Below are 20,140 nucleotides of genomic sequence, written 5' to 3'. Positions count from 1 at the left end.
AAGGTGGCTGCTACTCGGATTTCTCTAGCAGCTCTCTGTACTCAGAAGCAGTGGTTTCTTTTGTGAAAACCATTTTTTATGTCATTGTATGGAATTTAATGAAGTGACTATTCATTCATGAATTGGAATTACATCTTGGAACTGTTACTGTGTGGCACCCCAGAAGGCTCATGGGAAGTTCAGCTTCTGAGATTTTTAATGTAGAGGTTTTTTCCAGTGAAGCTTGTAGTTCCTAAAACTTGGAAGACAAGGAATATGATGTTGACAGTCAAAGCTATAATGAACTAATATATATGTAGATTTTTATGTCTGCTGTCCAAGCCACTTCATGAAATATTTAGTCGGAGATTTAATTTTGCATGGCCAAAGTTTTCCCTCTGGAAGACTGCAAAGAACCATAATAACTAACTAAATACACAACTGCAATCTTTCTCAGCTTATTTTAATGACACAGTTACTCTCTCCAAATTTCCTAACATGCTGCTCTCCATCCCTCCTGCTTTTTTAAGGTGGTTTGGTATAATTTCCTTTCTGTGAAATTGAGTGCTTTTTGCTGTTACTTTGAATTCCACTCTTCAAAAGTTATATACACTTTATAAAATGGAGTATTTATGAATCTTTTTGAAACAAAATAATAATATAAGAATTCTAAAGCAATGGAAGTGTGAGACAGTGCATGTTAACCAATGAAAACACACCATTATTGGCATGAATGATTTCAAACTGAAACCTAAACCAGAAAATATTCAGTCTTTTAAAAAGCTAATGAAACTACATGGAAAATATGGTTAAGGATTTCTGAAAATCAGGTTTGATGTATGTGTCATATAGTTCCTGTATTTTTTTCCATGACCAGTATAATTAAAGTTCTGTATTTTAGGACAATATTATAAGCTTCTTTTTAGAAAAACCAAGTACTTACAAAATGAAAACCACTTTTCACTGTGAGGTACATATTTTAGTATCTATATACTTATGTGACAATGTAAAATTTATAAACAGACAAATGTTCTAAATTCTTATTTTTAAATAGTAACACCTGTGTAACTGAATCCTGTCTGATTTTGAATAGGTGTTCTTGGAATATAAAACACCACAAACTCTTTAGGATTGCTTATATCTTTATTTACTGGTTAGGTTTCAGAGATATTGTCCAATGGATGGAAGAATTTCTAATTTTATTGCAAAACCTTTAAAGTAACCTCAAGCTTATACAGTTTTCTTTCCACATGTTTCAGTAAGATGCTGAAAATTCAATGGAAATGTTAATAAAGAATGAGTCTCTAGAAGGAGGCTAGCTATATTTGAAATCCTCTATGAGATATTTAAGTTTTAGAGTTCTGAGAACTGTCCCAAGAGATTTGTGTTAGAGCAGAGCATATATCACAGCTGTTTAGATATTACAATAGAGATATAGTTTAAAATCTGTACAAAATGAAATCCCATCTTTTCCTGGTTTAGGTCCCTGAAGTATATTTACATTAAACAAAACTCGCAGTACTGCCAAATAATCCAGAGAAGTAAGTAGCATATGATCTACAGCAGCTGTGGTGTCTTTGGTCTCACTCTGCTGAGTTGTGTTCCTTGTCAGTTTTGGGTTTTTAATGATATCAATAGCTAATAATTGTTATCCATAGCACCTTCCAAGTAATATAAAAAAGAAAAGCATCTCCATTTTATTTTGACATTCAAGACAAAACCAAGTAATCTGTAGGGTTTGTTCTGTGTACTTTTTCCTAATAGGTTCATCTTGCATGTTTTCACTTAACTTTAAGAGGAAAATAGTTCTATTTTTCACCTGCACAGTCTCAGAAAAGAGACTAAGGGTATTAGTATCTGACATTACAACCAAGAAACATTACAGCTGCTGGACCACCTTTCTCCTCCCTGTGTTCACCATCCCTCCCTTGTGCCATCTCCCTTGCATTTTGTACCATTCACAGTACAAATTCAGTGACCCAGAAGAAAACAATGTTTGCTGTCTTTCCACCAGCTGAACAGGCAGCAGGTTGCCCTGTTCAACAGCAGTGAACTATCAGATCAACTCAAACCACATTGTCCAACTACATCTTTGGAGTAAGTTCCTGTACAGTGCTGGATCATTTTTTAAGCACTTAAGTACTAAAAGTGATCAACATGTAATGCACCTTAACTATAATGCATTCTTAGAATCGTATAATGGTACATGTTGGAAAAGACTTTTAAGGTCGTCAAGTCCAACCATTAACCCAGCAATGCCAAATCCACCACTAAACCACATCCCCAGGTGCCACAACTGCACACCTTTTAAATACCTCCAGCAGTGGTGGTGCCACCACTTACCTGAGCAGCCTCTTCCAATGCTTGACAAGCATCTTTGTGTAGAAATTTTTCCTAATGTCCAATGTAACCTCCCCTGGTGTGGCATGGGACCATTTCTTCTTGTACCTGGGAGAAGAGACTGATCCCCATCTCACTAAAACCTCCTTCCAGGTGGTTGTGGACAGTGATAAGGTCACTCCTGAGACTCCTTTTCTCCAGGCTAAACCACCCCAGCTCTCTCAGACACTCCTCTCACATTTGTACTCCAGACCCTTCACCAGCTCTGTTGCCATTCTCTGGACACACCCCAGTGCCTCAATGTCCTTCTTGTAGTGAGTGGCCCAGAACTGAACACAGAATTAAAAATGTGACCCCACCAGTGCCGAGTGCAGGGGGACAATCACTGCCCTGGTCCTGCTGGCCACACTCTTTCTGATACCGGCTAGGATGCCATTGGCCTTTTTGGCCATCTGAGCACTGTGTGAAATCTGAATCTTGTGTGAAAACTGAAAACACTTAAAAATATATGTAGGCACAAATACAAATAAATTTTGTGAAATTTGTTCCTTTAAGCTGACATGTAACTGTTAGTCATTGAGGTACTTAATTCAAGGAACTTAAATGCCTTAGTGAATCCACCCCACAATGGGTCTGAAGCCTCAGAGGGTCCACAGCACCAATGGATGGGCAAGAAGCTCTATGGACACTTTTCAGCTCTTGAAACTAATTGCAGGGACTGATGTAAAAATGTTTCAAGACCACTGGGGGCAAGTAATTATGAGTCTCTTTCTAAAACTCACAAGGAAGGTAGCATTTCTTTTCAGAGCTGAGGTAAGGACAGAAAAATTACTTAATATCTGAGCAGTTCTAACCCGTTGGTATTGAGGGAGCTGTTGTGCTTCAGTTTGCTGTCATCAGTGTAATTTTCCTGTATGTTCTATATGGTAGTAGTGAATTGTATGTGAAGAAAGCTACTGCTTTTGTTGTGCTCTAATTCTTTGTTTCTTTTCTTTTCTCAATCCTTCTAGACTCCATAGATGGGAAACATGCTCGAAGGACTCAGTCCAGTACTCCTCTGGGAGAACTATTTGACCATGGGCTGGACAGCTGGGCTACCTCCATTTTTGTGCTTTCTTTTTTTTCTGTCTGTTCCCGTGATAATGGGAAGACTGGAGTTTCTGTATATACAATGTATATATACTTAAGCATTGTCTTGTTTAACTTCATGTGTTCACACTGGGAGAAATATAACACAGGAGTTCTTTTTCTTCCTTGGGGATATGATATAAGCCAAGTGGTAAGTATTTATCATCCCTGTTTTGGTTTTGGTTTTTTAACTATGTAATTGTTTTCATAATATTAAAGCAATAGAAAAATAGAGTTCAAGGCAAATATATTTGGCTGAGATATTGAAATATGTGAAATTGCAAAACCCTAGAAGTAATTCAGAAATATTTTCTGCATTTGCAATAAAGGGCTGCTCTTGAGCAAATTGTCAGCATCAGTGATTCATTGCTGTGCAGGAGAAAAAGGCTTGCAGCAAGCCTAGCAGCCAGACAGTGCCCATGAGAATGTCATTTATCTGCATTTGATTTGTGGTATTAACAAAAATTACTATGCTATCTGAAGCCACAGGCTATTTTCCCCCCAATATCAGATTGTGAGGCACGATGTGAATTAGTCCAAGTAGTATCTATTAACAGTAATTACACAGTTATACACTACCAGACCTTCTCAATTCTACTCCATTTTACAACAAATGTGGTAATGGAAATAGCATTGTACCTATGCAGAGAGCAGTAATTGTTGTCAAGTGAGTTCTACTTGGAAAAAATCAGTCAGTCATTGTGGATGTCAAAAAGTCATAGACATTCAGTAAGGTAAATTACTTATCAGCCCACAGTCAGCAGCAGTTGAGTTCTTGTCTGGTTTTCAGCCCTGTGGACGTCTTCAGAAAACAGGCCCAGGGCACCACAGTGAGTGGTGTCCTCAGTGCACAGATGAGTAGCAGCATTAACCAGCTTAGTGCACTTCCAAGGGCCCAGCACTGGTCTGGTGTGGGCTGGCTTATCTGTGTCTCAGATAGCCAAGGTCTTGCAGCCTGAAGAGCACAGTCGGTCTTCTGAGCTTCCTGTTACAGGCACGGGATGAAAGGTGCAGCCAAATAATTGAAAAGAAGTTTGACAAATACTCGAATATGTGTTTTAATGGAAATACAGTATTTGAATTAATGGCTGCAGATGTAATGCTGTAAACATAATCAGAATCCAGTGGTTTGAGAACAACTCAGAGATGGTGGTCCAGCTGTGGTGCATCTGTGTTGTCCCCTAGAAAATAGGTTTTGGGAGAAGAAGTTGGCTCAGGACTAAGACATTAGGCAGCCAGCTGGTCTGCAAGTTTCAGCCGTGTCTGTGTAAGGCTTTCCCATGAAGTTCTTCCTGCAGGAGAGGAATAGTTATGTTCAAGCCTATTTCACTTGCTGCTCAGATGACCACTGTACATGTGAATGTTTAGAAAGCTCTGCTGGTCACTGCAGCATCCAAACTGTATTAGTGGTTAAATCTGGGAATGGGTATCAACTAGCAGAGCAGTATTGTTAACTCTGTCACTGCCTGTTAGTGACCTGTGCCTGTGGCCCTGTTTTTAATATTTCCCTGCCTGACAGATTTGTGGTGAGGCTGAATATCAGTAAAGTTTGTAAACTGCTTTGATTAACTGGGATGCAAGGTGCTAACAAGTGCTATTTCCTGTTCCCCTCTGATGCTGAACTGCTGTCCTGCTCACTTGCTTTTTAGTGCCTTCTGTGATGACTTGATTACAGTCAAAGTGATAAGCTTGTAAATGTGAAGATTTTTTGATGCTTTTTAGCACAGTCATCAGCAGGGGTAGAAGACTGTACTATTGAAATCTCTGTATGTCAGTTTTCCCACCTGTAAAAAAAATACAAAAAATGCTGTAATTGCCTGTGAACAAAGAGAAGGCAGGCTTTGTAGCTCAATGTGGTATTTTTTCATTAGTCCAAAATACACTACATGTAAAGCAAAAAGTACATAATATATTTTTTCCCAGTTCTACTGACTAGTCTAGTAAAAAATCTTAATTCTCCTAAATATTTGTTCTTGTTTTGTAAACCCATTTAGCAAATTTATATTATGTGTGCACTATTAAACATAGCTCTTCATCTCCAGTAACACAGAGGATACTGGGGACAATAGCAAATGGCTGACGATGAGTAAGAAAGGTTGTTTCCCTTGCTGGTTTTTTTTTCCCCATTGCTTCTCTGCCAGCTATTCCCACAGTCACATTTAGAAGTAAGGAGTGTGAAAGCACTCTCTAGCTGCTTCCAGACTGATTCACAATGTTTAGTTCAGTATTTCCTCCATGGCATTCCTAGCTGGACTGCTGCAGGAATTTTCCTCTCTGTCCTGTCTTCAGTAATCTCACCTACAACTTAATGCTGTTGCACTGGCATGTCAGACACTCAGGTGGTCATGTCCCCTGCTTCTGCTTTTAAACTTGTTGGTAGCCAGGAACTTTGGGCTTTGTTATTGCCACAGAACTCAAGAAAACCAGTATCTACTGTCAGCATGCAAAGAGAGGGCTGATGACCTTAGTGAGCACTTAACTGGCTTGTGGCTCCCAGGACACTGCTGCTGAGTCAGCTCTGCTGCACATAAACACAGCCTGCTCACGGGCTCTGCCTCAGCTGTGCTACAGAAAGAGCTGCTGTTCCTCATGAAAAACACCTTGTTATAGACAGGGAAATTGTGGGAATTATGCACATCACGTTTTTCTGTGACTTGATGACTCATCAGAACTGGTAACCCAATTACGCTAGCTGGGCTGTAATTGGCACTCCAATTAGCTTTGATTACAGCAGACAATCATTTGCAGGAAGCTGTGGTTTGTAAACTTGAAAAATGGCTGTAATGTGTCTGAGAGATGCTTGGTCAGAGGACCATTATGTTTGTGGATCCAGAATCAAGGTGGCAGCAAATGCAGCAGGGAAAGCGATTCCTGTCTCTCCTCTCTTCTGCACAAGGATCTATCCTGTGCTGATTCCTGAGTAGCAGAAAAAGGTGCAAGGAGAGGAGCCTCTGTATCATAGCATCTAGACAATTTTCATACACTTTTGAGTAAGCACACCTGTTGGAAACCCCAAAAGGCTGAAGAAAAGGCGAAAAAATAAACCTCTGCTATGATCTGTGAGAAATTCTCTTAGATACATCTTGTGAAAATGAAGACTTTTCTTTTTGTCCAAGACAAACCAAAGACAGCTAATATCTGCAAATTAAGTTCCTTGGAAAACAAACAAAAAGAAAGGACAAAGCTATCCTGAGAAATTAAAATTTCTGGCTTCTTGCCATATGTTAATTTTTACTGACATCATCTTGTTTTGTTTTAAAAAAAGATCTGTTTTCTTTCTGAAGAATTTAATATTACCCTAATGAAATACTTGCCTAATCCTGCTGTTGCTTTTCATAAGCCACTGCAGTTGAGTTCATAGCAGGGGAACAATTTTTTCCTTAATATGATATAATGATACCTCTGCTCCATTGGTGCTGCCTTAAGTGTAACAGGAGATATCTTTTATATTCTTAATTAAAACTTTAAAAGTGAAGAGCTGTGTGAGAGCTGCTGTGACCCAGACAATTCCACTCTCCTTCCTCTCCATCTCCTCAGCCAGAGGGGCAAGGCAAACCAAAGAAAGCAGCAGAAGCAGAAAAATCCCAAAGGCAACAGGCAGCTGTCTCTGACCCAGCCCTGGCCCTGCAAGGAGAGGATGACCAGAAATCCCACATACAGAGAGAGTTGTGCCTGAAGGGATTGGTGCTTGGACCATGAGCCACAGAGTTTCAGTCTAAGATGCTTTCCCAGCTGCTTCTGCCTGATGGCTTTGGACAGCACCACCTAGAGCCTCTGGGAGAACCCTCTGCCTGCCTTGGAACTCTGAGTAAATGGAAGTACACAATGCCCTTAGCAACAGAAACATTGTAGGACTTCCTCTTCTCCTTCCTTTCAGTCAAAGATGGGGAAGGTTTCTTTCATGGATGCCATATACCATGTTTTCTTTGACAAGTTTATTTACAAAACCCATGCTGAAATTTATTCCATATGACCTTTTCCAGGGATGTACTGTGGCAGAAAGTGTTTCAGGAGTTAGCAGAGAAATCCCAAACAATGCAAGTGCACATCACATCTTGAAAAAATTTCTACCTCCTCTGGGGGGAAAATTAAAAAGCAAAATAAAGGTGCAAATATGTTGTTCTTTGGTCTCATTATCAAGATTCACAGTTTCATTTCAGTTGAAAGGATATTCACTTTCAGAGCTTTTCTAATTTGATGTGTCTGTGGAAAGCATAGCCTTTCTTGTGAAGAAAAAGTATTATTACTTAGTTTCAAAGTTGGAGCACAATGGAACTGTTGAAGTAAGAGAAGTGATAGCAGTGAGGAAGCTGTGCTGGCCAGAAAATGGTGTTTGCTTCAAGCTGCCTCCAGACGTGGCTGGAAACTGATCTCAATACTCAGTTATCTGAGAGAAGTCCCATGGTGTATCCATGTGAAATCTGAACAGAAGAACCTGCTGTGCACAGGCTTTTTCTACAGCAGACTGCTTCATTCTTAACCACTTGACTATGATTCCCCACAAACCTTTCTTGATTAATTAATCTTTCATGTGCCTTTAGTTATTTGTCTGCAATGTCTTAATGCAAAGTAATCTTTTTAGGTAAAATTTTTGAAAGTCTAAGATTTGCAACCTTCAATTATTTATTGAAAGAAAAAAACTGAGAAAAAATAAAGTGGAAAAATTGCGCATCACATTAAAGCTAACTCCTATTGAAATAGCTTGTAGGAAATCATTCTTACTCTTTTAGGCAAGTGTCACATTCATTATCAGAAGAATGAAATAGCCTTGTATTTTAAATGACTTTGCTTTCTAGATATTTATTTTGAGCATTGTGCTAATGGAAAATATTTCAACACATGAGCAATTAATACTATAGCAATATGCTAGTGAAATTGACTATGACAATAAAATTAATGCCAGGTTTTTGTGGAATCATAAAGAATTTTAAAGCATATTAATGATTTTTTAGAAGATGACATAATATTAGAATTTTTATTTCATCATGTAGAATATCACACAGCATACTAAATGTGCCTGTGTGTAAAACAGAAATGGTAAAGGGTAAGAAAATAAATGTATGTACATGCACAATCTAAAATATTGTGGTCACAAAACTTATACCTGAAATAGTGAAAAGACATGAAAGTGATGGTGATTTAAAAATATCAAGAATTTTAGAGAACAGGTAAGAGGCTAGAAGGTAGAAGACTTTGAGGGGTTATACTGCCTTATGTTCATATAGAATTTTCCCGATGCCACATCAAAGAATTATTCTGATTTTACACAGGAACAAATGTGACTATATTGCTGTTATTTACAAAATTATGTCAAGATAGGGAGCCCCTGCTCAGAATCCAGCTGTCCTGCTGTCAGCTATATCAGAGAGCCTATAAATCAACAGCTTGTATTTCCGTATCTTTTCCATCATAAGTATTCCTCATCCTCACGGAGAAGGTCTTGGAAAGCCAAAAGCCAAACATATTCCTGGTCACATGCTGGTGAGAGTTGGAATCCAAAATTGTACCCATCTACATGACTTTGCTATATAGTTTTCAGTTGTGTTTTTGTGGTGGGTGGATGCCAGACAAAAAGCTGCTCTATCACTCCCCTCTGCAACTGGACAGGGAGGGAAAATATAATGAAAGGCTCATGAGCTGATAGAAGGATCACTCACAAATTGCTATCATGGGCAAAACAGACTCAGCTCAGGGATATTAATTGAATTTCTTATGAATCAAAATCAGAGCAGGATAATCAGAAGTAAGACAAATCTTAAAAACACCTTTCCCCTACCTCTCCCGTCTTCCTGGATTCTACCTCCACTCCCCCACTGGCACAGGTAGACAGGGAATGGGGGTCAATTTATTACAGGTTGTTTCTGTGACTGCTCAGGGAGAAGAGTCCTCCCCCTGCTCCAGAGTGGGTTCCTCCCATGGGAGACAGTTCTTCCAATGTGAGTCCATCCCATGGGCTACAGTTCTTCATGAACTCCTGCACCATGGAAACTTTTCCATGGGGTGCAGTCATTCAGGCACAGCCTGCTCCAGCATGGGCCTCCTGCAGGTTCACAGCTTCCTCTCAGGCACCCACCTGCTCCGTGGAGGATTACAGGTGGATCTCTGCACCCCCCTGGACATCCATGGGCTGCACCATGGGCTGCAGGGGAACCTCAGCTCCAATGCCTGGAGCACCTCCTGTTCCTTCTCCACTGACCTTGTGTGCAGGGCTGCTCCTCTCACGTATTCTCGCTCCTCTCTTCTCTGGCATCAATTACAACTGCACAATATGGGGTTTTTTCCCTTTTAAAATATGCTGTCCCAGAGGCATTGTCACCATTTCTGGTTGGTGCAGCCTTGGCCACTGGTAGGTCCATCCTGGAGCTGTCTGCCATTGGCTCTGCTGGACATGGGAAAAGCTTCTAGCAGCTTCTCACAGAAGCCACCCTTGTAGCCCCCCTGCTATCAAAAACTGGCCACACAAACCAAATACAGTTATTTAATTTGGACTTCTCATTTTACAAAAGGCTGCAATTATTTTTACTTGCTAGACGCTACATTTATATCTGAAAATAAAAAAAAGCTGGCTTATGGTAGAAAGATAAGTAAAAAACTTGGCCATCTTTTCTTAAGTAAAATTATTCAGCTGAACTTAGGAACATTGCTTTACTTTTTTTTTTCCCACCAGCAGTGCCTTTAAAAGAGTTTATACAGCTGACTAACAGACTTAGGCTTTGCTGTTAATTTTGACAATCCTCAATTTTTTGCCAGTATAGCTTAGATCAAGGGACACAGCCATTTCCTCATCCTTCAGGCTTTTTAAAGGAGGTCTGCTTTCTAAAGCTGGAGACTGCTTCAGTGTAAAATGATGAGTCCTTAAAAAACCATATACCAAAATTTTGAAGACAAGGAGTGGGGTTTTTTCATATGCTACATCTGTTAAGAGGCAATGTCGATCTGGGAGTCTTGCATCACCAAATCCCAGGGCAGGGCATTCCCTGTGAGAGCCCATTGCATCCACACCCCTGTTCCCAGACATGCACTGACATCTGACAGTGATGCTCATGAATGCCCTGCCAAAAGTAGTGACTGTAACAATGGTTAATGCTAAAGTTCCTCTTTTATCACTTGCCAAAATGTCTGTTCAGGATTCAATGTGTGAGAGTAAATTCAGGCTCCATCAAAGCCAGTTGGAGTTTTGCCATCAACTTTGATGGGGTCAGGATTCCATCCATCATGTCTTATGGGTAATAGAATTCAATTTCTTCAGGAAGCCAAATGTTAGCTCTGATGCAGTGGATTGCAAAACCCATTATATGTCCTTAACTTAGACCAAAATTTGACTCACTGTCTTCAGTGGCTCAAGACATAGTGGCACTCACTAGTGCCTGCTCCTCCTTGCTGCAGATCTGTTGTGCTGCTTGCTCTTGCAAAGGCAACTCAAAACACCCAGTTCCACAATGCAAAATGTAAGCAAAGCCTCATAAAGACCTACATACTGACAGGGCAAGAATCCTGATTTCAGACAGAGCGAAGTAAGTGAAACCAAATGTAGTATTATCTATGTGTAATAGAAGTTTAAGCAACATCAGCATTCTGCTCTTAATCTGTGATCTTAAAAAGCCTGGTAATTAACAAAGAGATTTTCAGTGTATCTTTGAGTTAAAATTTAATAGGAGACTAGAAATGTGGTTGTTGAAGTTCAAATGGAGAAAACACATAATATAGAAAAAAAAAAAGAGCATTAAAAAACCTAAATAAGAAATAGTAAAATCTATAAAACAAGTAAAGCTGGAAACATTTTTTTCATCTCAGAGTAAGAAGCTGCATTGAGAAGAAAATATAAAGGTTACTGAATGTTACATGGGAATAAATAGATGAATATGCAGTTTTCTAAATGGCATTGTAATTAACATTGTCATTTCATTTAGAGCTAGTGTAGCATGAAACATACAGCCCCTTATGGGTCCTATGGCAAAACAAAACAGCTGAGAACAAAGCAGGCTGGAGAAAGAGAAGGGCAGCAGTCCCTCTAGCTGGGTGCTTGTGGTCTTGTGTATGTGTCCTTTCCCTCCTAATGACATCTACGTGATTCTTTTTGTGTCCTGTAATGGTCTTATCTGTCAAAGAAAAATCAGGGAAGACTTAATCTCCTTCCCGTTCTTTTTATTTCTTCACATTTAATTGAATGTTTTTATTATTTTTTATTATTGTTTCATGTGGGCTTAGGATTTTTCTCCCCCTTTCTCAGTTATTTTGATATAATCAGTTCAAGGGGCAGTGTTGCAAAAATAACCACATTGCCAATTGTGAAGTCTGTATCCAAAAACAGAGAAGTGCACGTGCACTGGGGAGACCTGGCAATAGAAGTGGATTTAGGTATTTTGAAAAGGTAAGTCAGTAATACTTATCACATACAAACAGATGCAGACATTACCAGGGAAGATGCTTGTTTACCATATTTCATAAATTTTAAATAATTCTCTTCGTGACCCTGCAAGTTACTTCACTGCTTAGAAGTAATTGTTTTGCCATGGCAGCAGAAGGTAAAGTAGGGGCAGGAGGTAACTAACAGATTTTTTTTTTTAACTTTTGCATTTGTATTAAGATGATAAGTGAAATTCTCTACCTTTAGATGTAAAGGATTGAAAATCAGTTGTCTTTTTTTCTGTAGGTGTTAATAGCAGCATATCTGCTCACTGGTACTGTTGGTGTGGAGGTCTGGCAGAAGCCTTTGCTGTTTGGTTATTATATTACAGATGTATTAGTTATCCTGCTTATAGGTAAGTGTCCAGATCTATGCAAAAGTGTACTGCTTTTTAATAATTTTGATTTGATATTTTTTATACTTCTGTCTTTTTCTTGGTTTTACTTTTGTAAGTGTTGGCTAGTCCAAAAATACATGAATAGAGATAATTAAAAGGGTTAATACTGGAAAACTTTTAAAAAGTAGATAGTTTTGGAAAATTTTGGAAAATTTGTTCCTCACTGAATTAGTGTATGCTGCACCCAAATAATATAGAAAATACTCCTTATCTGCATGTGCAGTTCAGTGCAGTGTGCTGGCTTGCTGGGCTCCCAAAATCTCAGGAAATCCTCATGTCACTCAGGTAAAATGTCACTTACATTTATGTATATTCTAAGTTTAATGTTTTGGCCTGGAGCACATTATGTTCCCAAACATTATGTACAGAGGGAATGAAGACATTATTTAAATAACTGTAAATATGAATAAAACTGTAAATAGGAATAAAAGCCAGGTGATTTCTAACCTCTTCTTTAGAAATCCTTTGCAAACAAAAGAGATTTATTTTTCATACACAGCAACAGCCTATTTGGGCATTATTTGATACTGTCAGTGTAGTTTGAAATGAGCATTGAATGTTTTTTGACTGCTATATCAAAACTGAGAACAAGAGCAGTTACATTTTAATGAGTTAAAAATATAGAAGTCTTAGCTGGAAATCTGTGTATGCAAACTGTCTTTGCTGTGTTGCTTGGAAGGTGAAGAAATTAGCATATGCATTTTGGAGATTTTTATGAGCATACAAGTGATGAGAAGAGGGGCACCATTACTCTGTTTGACACAAACACTCTCGGCTTGCATCCCAAGAAACATTTTCTGCCCTTGAGCCAAATGGAGGACTTGGTTGTAGGTGCTTCCCCCATGTCAGCTCAATAGGAGCCATTTGAGCATTTTGCACTGATGTGTGCTCTCACCACCCTCTCCCTATGGCAAGGTTGTCAGCAGGTACCACCTCTTGCCCCAGCACTGTTTTCCAGAATTCCTAGGTTAGAAAGGACCCCATGTTCATATGCTGTGCTTTCTAATGAGCAGTGTCTGCAAGGACATGGTTTTGTGCTTTACACAAAAAAACCCAACAGTGTGTGACCAAGATGATACACTCTTTTTCTAGTCAGACCTGATTTAGGCACTCTGAGGAAAAAAAAGAAAGGAAGAGGGGAAAGACAGTGGTTGCCTTTTCAATAGCCAGTGAATTATTCACCTTTGACAGAGGTGTAGCTGTAGACAGGGAGTGATTTGTGCTCTTGAAGCAGCACAGCAAGCCCAGGGCAGTTTGAAATGAGCAGAATGGGCAGCTCAGGGCAGCGTTAGGTGCTAGCCCACTGAACAACTTGTTCTGTACTGCACACATCACTGCTGGGTTCCTGTCACTAAGACACATGACAGCCCATTCAGGGAGTACTCTGATTACTTCCCTCTCACTTGGGAAGCCATGGATGAAGGTTTAATTCAAACTGTTCAATGTAGTAGGAACATTTGTGGAAGGGAAGCATTTCAGTGTTATCAGATCTGCAGGTGTGAGCATCCTTTCTCATATTGTGCCAGAACCAGCTGCAAAGCAACAATTGATGGACTGTTCCATTAACACTAGAAAGAAGTACTGCTTCTGTCTTCCATGGTATGCTTGTATTAATGGATTTGTGAGCACAGAATAGTATTTCTTCCACCACTGTCCCAAGCAGAGCAGGCTTAAATAGGAGGCAAAAGGTTTCTTCAAAAACCTTGTCTCTAGCACACTATCCACAATTACAATTTTTGCAACTTAGTTGAAGTTAAATATGGGTTTAAAGTATGCAAAGTTGACTCTATATTACAGAGTCATCATAGTGCTTAGTAAATCTGTTAGAATCAGACACTAAATTTAAATATAAAAAAATACTATCCTTCCACTAAGGGTCATGCTGGTCCAGAAAGCACTGCCATTTCATATTTGAACCTCAGCTCACCAGTAAGGTGGTTATCATTGAGTAGCCTGTGTGTAGTGACTAGGGAAATGTAAAATTTTTAGAAGCTTGTGCTAAATTGCAGGACCCCACTGTGACTGCAGAAAAAGTACCTGTCTAACCTACTCCAAGGGCCAAGGAGCCAGGAAGATTCAAGTATTCCCTCCCTTAGAGAGACTGCAGCAAGTGTGTCTTGCTCAGCCAGAACCATTTGTATCAGAGAGCCCACTCTGGCTTGCTCAGTTAAATGCCTTTGTGGCTAGTTAAAAACAAAGTGTGCCTCTGATGCTTTTTACAAGCTAGTTTCCCAGGATCCTGAGAGGAGCCATTAAACCATAAATGGCTGTGCTTAACCATCTGATGGCATTTAGTAGTCACTAGTGGTCCTTCTAACAAAGAACCTGTAGCTGCTCCATCAATACTTGGCATTTGTTGGGTGCTTTTACTGTTCTGTACACAACAGGAGTTCAGCTGCTGAGCCATCGCTTCTCCGAGAGCAGCTGGGCTTCAGCTCCTACCTTCTGTGGTGGAAAGGATTCCAAACAAGATGCACAAAAGTGTTTTTCAGATGTCTTTCCTGGAGTTTTCTGGGGAAAAAAAAATCAATCCTCATGTATAACCTAGGGATGAACTCTGTGAAAGCACCTCTTCAGAGGAAGCTGTGGTATCACCAGGTGACACTCACTCCTTGAAAATAATGGAGCTTTTATCAGGTGCCAGAACACACAAAGATATACATAAAAGTGCAGCAATACTGGTGTTTAGATTAGATGTTTTAGGAAAGAGAGCTTTATGTGTGTTCCTGGGAACTGTCTGGCACACTGTGAACACCTGTAGGAAAGCCAAGTCTTAAGCTGCTGAGCAGTGACCCTGTGAAATAGAGAAACTTCAGCATAGAATTTTATGGGAATTTGTCAGCTACCCAGCAAACATGATCCTGTAATTTTCACTGGTAGTGAATGCAATTCCATCCTTCAGCTCCAAAACACACACCTAGCTGGACCCTGAATCAACGAGGAAGATCCTTCTCCTATTTCCAGAGCAGCTGACCTGGCTGCTAGGCAGAAATGCCTTTCTCTCCCAGCATGGGAGCAGACAGACCCTGTGTGCTCATCTGTAACTAATTACACTGCACTCATCAGGGTTCCTGTGGATGACACTCCAAAAGCTCTCTTGGGATTTAACCACAATTGTCCCATAGCATTATCTGGCTAACTAGGGTCCCTTCAAAGGGCAGCACTGGGGTGAGAGCTATCATTTATTTTCACCCCTCCAGGGCATCCCAAATGCCTAACATTCCCTGTCACTGTGCTAGCAGGTTGAGAGCAATATGAAATATTTACAATAAGCATTTTAAAGCAGTCAATTCTGCACATAAATTCTAGTCCCACAAATGATGCTGTAGAATTTGTGAGAAGATTTTCACTGACAGGTAGGCACCTGCAGTTCAGGGAGCAGCATTACTAATTGATGATGGTTTCTGTCTCACGTTGCTATTAAATGACCTGTAGGTGCATGCTCTGCATGAAGCATTTCCCGTGTTTGGGACCTTCATACTTGCTCTCTATGAAGATTTTATAATGTCTAATAAAATTTGAGTTCAGGCTATAATCCTTTCCTGGAGAAGGAAGATGGAGACATGCATCTTACTAGAAATTTCTTTTGGTATATTCTTTTGTTCAGAATTGACTGAGGGCTTGGAAGTTGTGGTGGGATGTACACAAACAAGCAGAGTTAGCACATCAGCTTCATTCCTTAGGAAGGCAAATTGGAAAAATGATGCCTGGATGCACAGAGTTTCCTGCTCCTTCTTGGTATTAATTGCAACAACAAGAATAGACTTCATGGCAAAAGGATCACTTAAGCATGGAGTGGATATGCTATACTTCATCAGTGTGTGGCATATGGGGCAGACTATTCTGTAATCCAGACATAGTGTCATGTTTGAGTCTACTACGTGTGGTCAACAGTGCCCAGATCTGGCTTCTGAAGCCTGTGGCAAAGCTGAAATAAGTTTTCAAAGTGCAGGTTTGAACATGAAATGTGAATTGAGTATTTCAGAGATCTGACACTTGAACTTTGTTTTAGAGATGGGGCCAAAGCATTCAGAATTTTTTCCTATGATGTGCATGGGTTTGGTTTCTATGCTGTCTTCTACAGAGTATTTTCCTTGAGGGTCACTCTTCCCTGATCTACTTAAGTAAATAAAATGAAGAGTGAAAACATAAATGAACAGATCATAGCAGCAAAAAACTAACAAAGAGGCCAAGCTTTTTTACATTTAAAACATGCCTATTATTTGAATTCCATCATAGTGGGAAAGCAGAGCACAGTTACTCCTCTAAAACAGTGCCTTGTACTTACCCTGTGCTACATCCTGTGTATCAAAGGAGGACTCACAAGTCCTTGCCATTGGTGTTCATACAGTAGCCTGCCCCTTTTTCAGTGTCAGAAACTGTTTAGGAGGCCACGGTCAACTTAGGAATTGTTTCTGCCTCCTATGGAATGATGTCATTCTGTAGTGATTTCCTATAGTTCCCATTGCGAAGTGGCTGATGGTTCTGCCCTAGTGATGACTTGCTGAATGATTAAACGTTAAGTGCAATGTTTTCAAAATGTTATTGCTCTGACAGGCTTTGACCAGTCCCGTTTGAGAAGTGTGATTAACACGAGTTGGCTTCTACATGTCTGTCACCAATTCAACATTTATTAAGGCATTGTTGTGACAGATTGTACCAGGCTCCGTTAAAGCAAAGGGTGTGAAATACTCACCTGTCACTTGAGATATATTTTTAAGAAGCCACTGAGTTCATGTTTGGAGTAACTCAACTGAACCAGTCAGAACAATCATCCAGAAAAGCAGAGTGCTCAAGGCCAGAGGCAGAGCAGTGTCACAGGATGCTGACTACAGGTGGGAATGAGTTGGGTGGTGTTAAGGTGTGAGGAGTCATTTCAGGGGCTCTGGGACCCCCAGGAGAAGGTCACGCAAGGGAGCTCACCTGGCAGAGTCCTTCTGGAAGCCAGCCCAGGCTTTTCAAATACAGGCACTGTTTCTCTGGTGCTCAATTCTTGCTGTGCCCAGAAAAAGAATGATGTTTAAACAGAACTACATCAAAGAAGCAGCTACATCCATAAACTAATTCTTCAATAGATACTAAATCCCTCTGAATGCTATTTGTTATCTTACAGCTCAGTAAGATGAATGCCATGTGTACTTCCTTAGATACTGAAAATAAGGTATAAAATCAACAAACACATCTCTTTTCAACAAGCATGATAAATGCATCCCTCTAAAATCTTTATACTCAAAAAATATCTTAGATGCTAAACACCCAAAACCTCTATCAACTTTGTGCATGAAGACAGTGCTTATGTTTACCTTATGTTCCCTCAATCCCTGTAAAATCATTTCATACTGTGGATTTTGGGTGTATTTTTCATCCTAATGTATTCAGACTTTACAGTCTCAAGCCTGCAAATTATATATTTGTTTTCTAAGGTTTCCCCCCCAACTACTAAGTTCTTTTAAGTTTGCTATTTTACATAGTAATAAAATATAATGGTTTTTTAGTGGACAGCTCAAAACGCAATTATGTGTTTGCACAATCAATTGAAAGAGTTGTCTGCTCAAGACATGCCAGAAAAGGTCCATGGAAAGCTCCTGTTCCAGAAACAAGTGCTTCTAAAATGTTCACCTTTTGATGAAGCTTGCTTCCAGGCACTGATCAGTGTGCTAAACATTCAGTGTGTTAAGATATTTTCATGTGTCTAGCTGCTCTAAATGTGCAAAGAATTTGAGAAAAACACCATGGAAAAAGTACTTAAATATTTTCCAAGCTAATATTGAGGCCTGGATATTTGGAATCTAATTTTTCTTGTCTGGTTAAGAAAGGTAAATTATAACATCCCATTTCTTTACAGCAAACACTGATTATGACAAATTATTAATCTAGAGATGGAAAGGCCAAGCAGTGTACTGAAGAAGGCCATGCAGAGGTGTGGGCACTTGAAGAATGAGGAGAGTGATAGTATTTAATTTGTAAGCTGAAATGCAAGTACAACCACCTGCTGTTAAGAGAGTTGGTCAGCTTTGTGATATGCCCAGAAGGTGTGCACGGGCCTCTTCCCTGCCTCCCAAATGGGATGAGTGCTCTGGGGAGTATTTTTTGTGGGGGGGAGTACGGCAGGGATGGTGCTTTCCTGAACACATTCACACAATTCCCAGTGCAGTGTTCACCTAAAATTACATCTCTGTATCGCACTGTCTCATTTTTGAATTTTTGATTTTAGCTATCAGGAGAGCCAATTCTTAACAAATAAAATTTCAGTGCTCTTCTTAGGACAGTTTAAGGATGATTCATTTGTTAAGAATTTACTAACAAAGGGGATTTATGATAGCAAAGGTGTGGAGAAGATAAACAGTGAAGGTTGTCCTTCCTTTGAAGCACTATAACTTGTTTAGTGGTTTAGGTGCCTTGGAGTCACTTCTTTATTTAGCAGTGTTTACAGTCTGTGAGGTTTTGTGTTTTCAGAAATGTGGCTACCTGCATCAGGCTGTTTGCTTTGTCTGAGTGCCAGCATGGGGCTGTTGGGTACTGAAAAAGCATTTTCTGGAGCTGACAGTAGTGTCAGCAGCTTGTTCCTGGCCATACCCTCTCTTTCTCTACAATGATCAAGTCTGTATTTTGCAGAAATGCCTGAATTAAATCAGGTACAACAGCCACAGTAACTGCAGCATGTCATGGAAACAACCTGTCCTCCTGCAGATCGTCAATAGTCTTTAAATTTAGTTACATGAGCATTTAAAATGCCCTCACATAATTAAAATATATTACTGTTTGTCCAAACAACATGGGTGACAAGGTATCATGGTACCCATCGTGTCCTAGCTTTTTAAAATTATTATTAATTTATTCAGCTGTATCACACAACACTTTAGTGGTTTAGAATTGAATTTGAAAGCATAAATGAAACCTAAAGTTGTCCTTAAGACTGATGGGAATTACCTTTTGATCTCTTTTATACATATGTATATATACATATGCACATATATATGTATATATATATGTGCACACATATTTACATGCATGTCTGTGTGTGTATCTGTGTGCTTTTATACACATACATATTTGGAAAACAAGATAATGCCTTCACTTCTTCACTGTGGATATGACTTTATTCCTGAATTTCTGGATGCATTGGGATTTGTTTGTTTATGCTTATGTTTGACATTTTTTAATATGGACAAAATAATTCCTAATAAAGAGCTTTAAAAATGTTTATTTCTCAGAAAAGGGAGTTTACATTGTGCAGGACAGAGGACTGACGAGAGGATTGTACCTAAATCCGAGGATTTGGGCTTGATACTTTCAGCCTGGCGTGACACAAGAATTCCCTGTGTATCTGTGCCACCCATCTGTGCTTTGGTATTTCTGCCTTTAATATAGGCCTGTGTTCTTACAGTTGGGTCTCAGATTTTAAATCAGCTGAAGAATGGGAAAATACTGAAGAAGAAACTAAAAAATCCTGGAAGAGCAGTATTCTACCTCTAAGAACACTTGAGGAGTTCTATTTTCCCCTATGTGTTAAAACATCTAATGCGCTGAAATTGAATTATAAAATTTATTTTAAAATAAAATATGTACTTTTAGGACATTAAAAACAAACAACAACAACAAAAAAAGCTCTATGATCATCACTTGGGCAGTGCCTGGGTGGCTGAGCGCCAGAGAGCCAGCAGTGGCTTTGCTTTCCAGGCTGCACCTTTTGTTCCTCAGAGCAGCAGGGAATGGCAGCAATGCGGATGCAGCAGTTTAGCTCCTGGGCACAAAGGGATCCTTAATGCCAATTAAACAGCAGACTTAATGAGTACCAAAAGCAGCCCCCAAACCAGGCCTCTTTAGCTAAAAAAAGACGGGAAAGCAACATGTAGGAAATGATGGAATTCTGAAAATCCCATAAGAAA

The 20,140-nt window shown here is 39.6% G+C and overlaps 1 protein-coding gene and 1 long non-coding RNA gene across 6 annotated transcripts in view; one reads left to right on the top strand and one right to left on the bottom strand.

Moving 5' to 3' along the window:
• Window positions 1-20,140, top strand: part of LOC135278795 (ethanolaminephosphotransferase 1-like) — a 58,179-nt gene that overhangs the window by 23,525 nt on the left and 14,514 nt on the right. For all 5 annotated transcript variants that reach the window (XM_064385604.1, XM_064385613.1, XM_064385636.1 and 2 more), the window contains exons 5-6: window positions 3,330-3,598; window positions 12,101-12,209. In XM_064385604.1, the coding sequence (XP_064241674.1) occupies window positions 3,330-3,598; window positions 12,101-12,209 (378 nt within the window). The remainder of the gene's footprint in view (window positions 1-3,329; window positions 3,599-12,100; window positions 12,210-20,140) is intronic.
• LOC135278846 (uncharacterized) lies at window positions 4,490-7,247 on the bottom strand. Its single transcript, XR_010346247.1, has 2 exons — window positions 7,106-7,247; window positions 4,490-5,231 (listed from the first exon to the last, which is right to left on the bottom strand). It is a non-coding gene; the product is annotated as an uncharacterized LOC135278846 (long non-coding RNA).

Source organism: Passer domesticus, chromosome 1 (genome assembly GCF_036417665.1).
Source record: "Passer domesticus isolate bPasDom1 chromosome 1, bPasDom1.hap1, whole genome shotgun sequence".
Taxonomy (NCBI): Eukaryota; Metazoa; Chordata; class Aves; order Passeriformes; family Passeridae; genus Passer; species Passer domesticus.
This window is presented reverse-complemented; position numbering and strand designations above follow the sequence as displayed.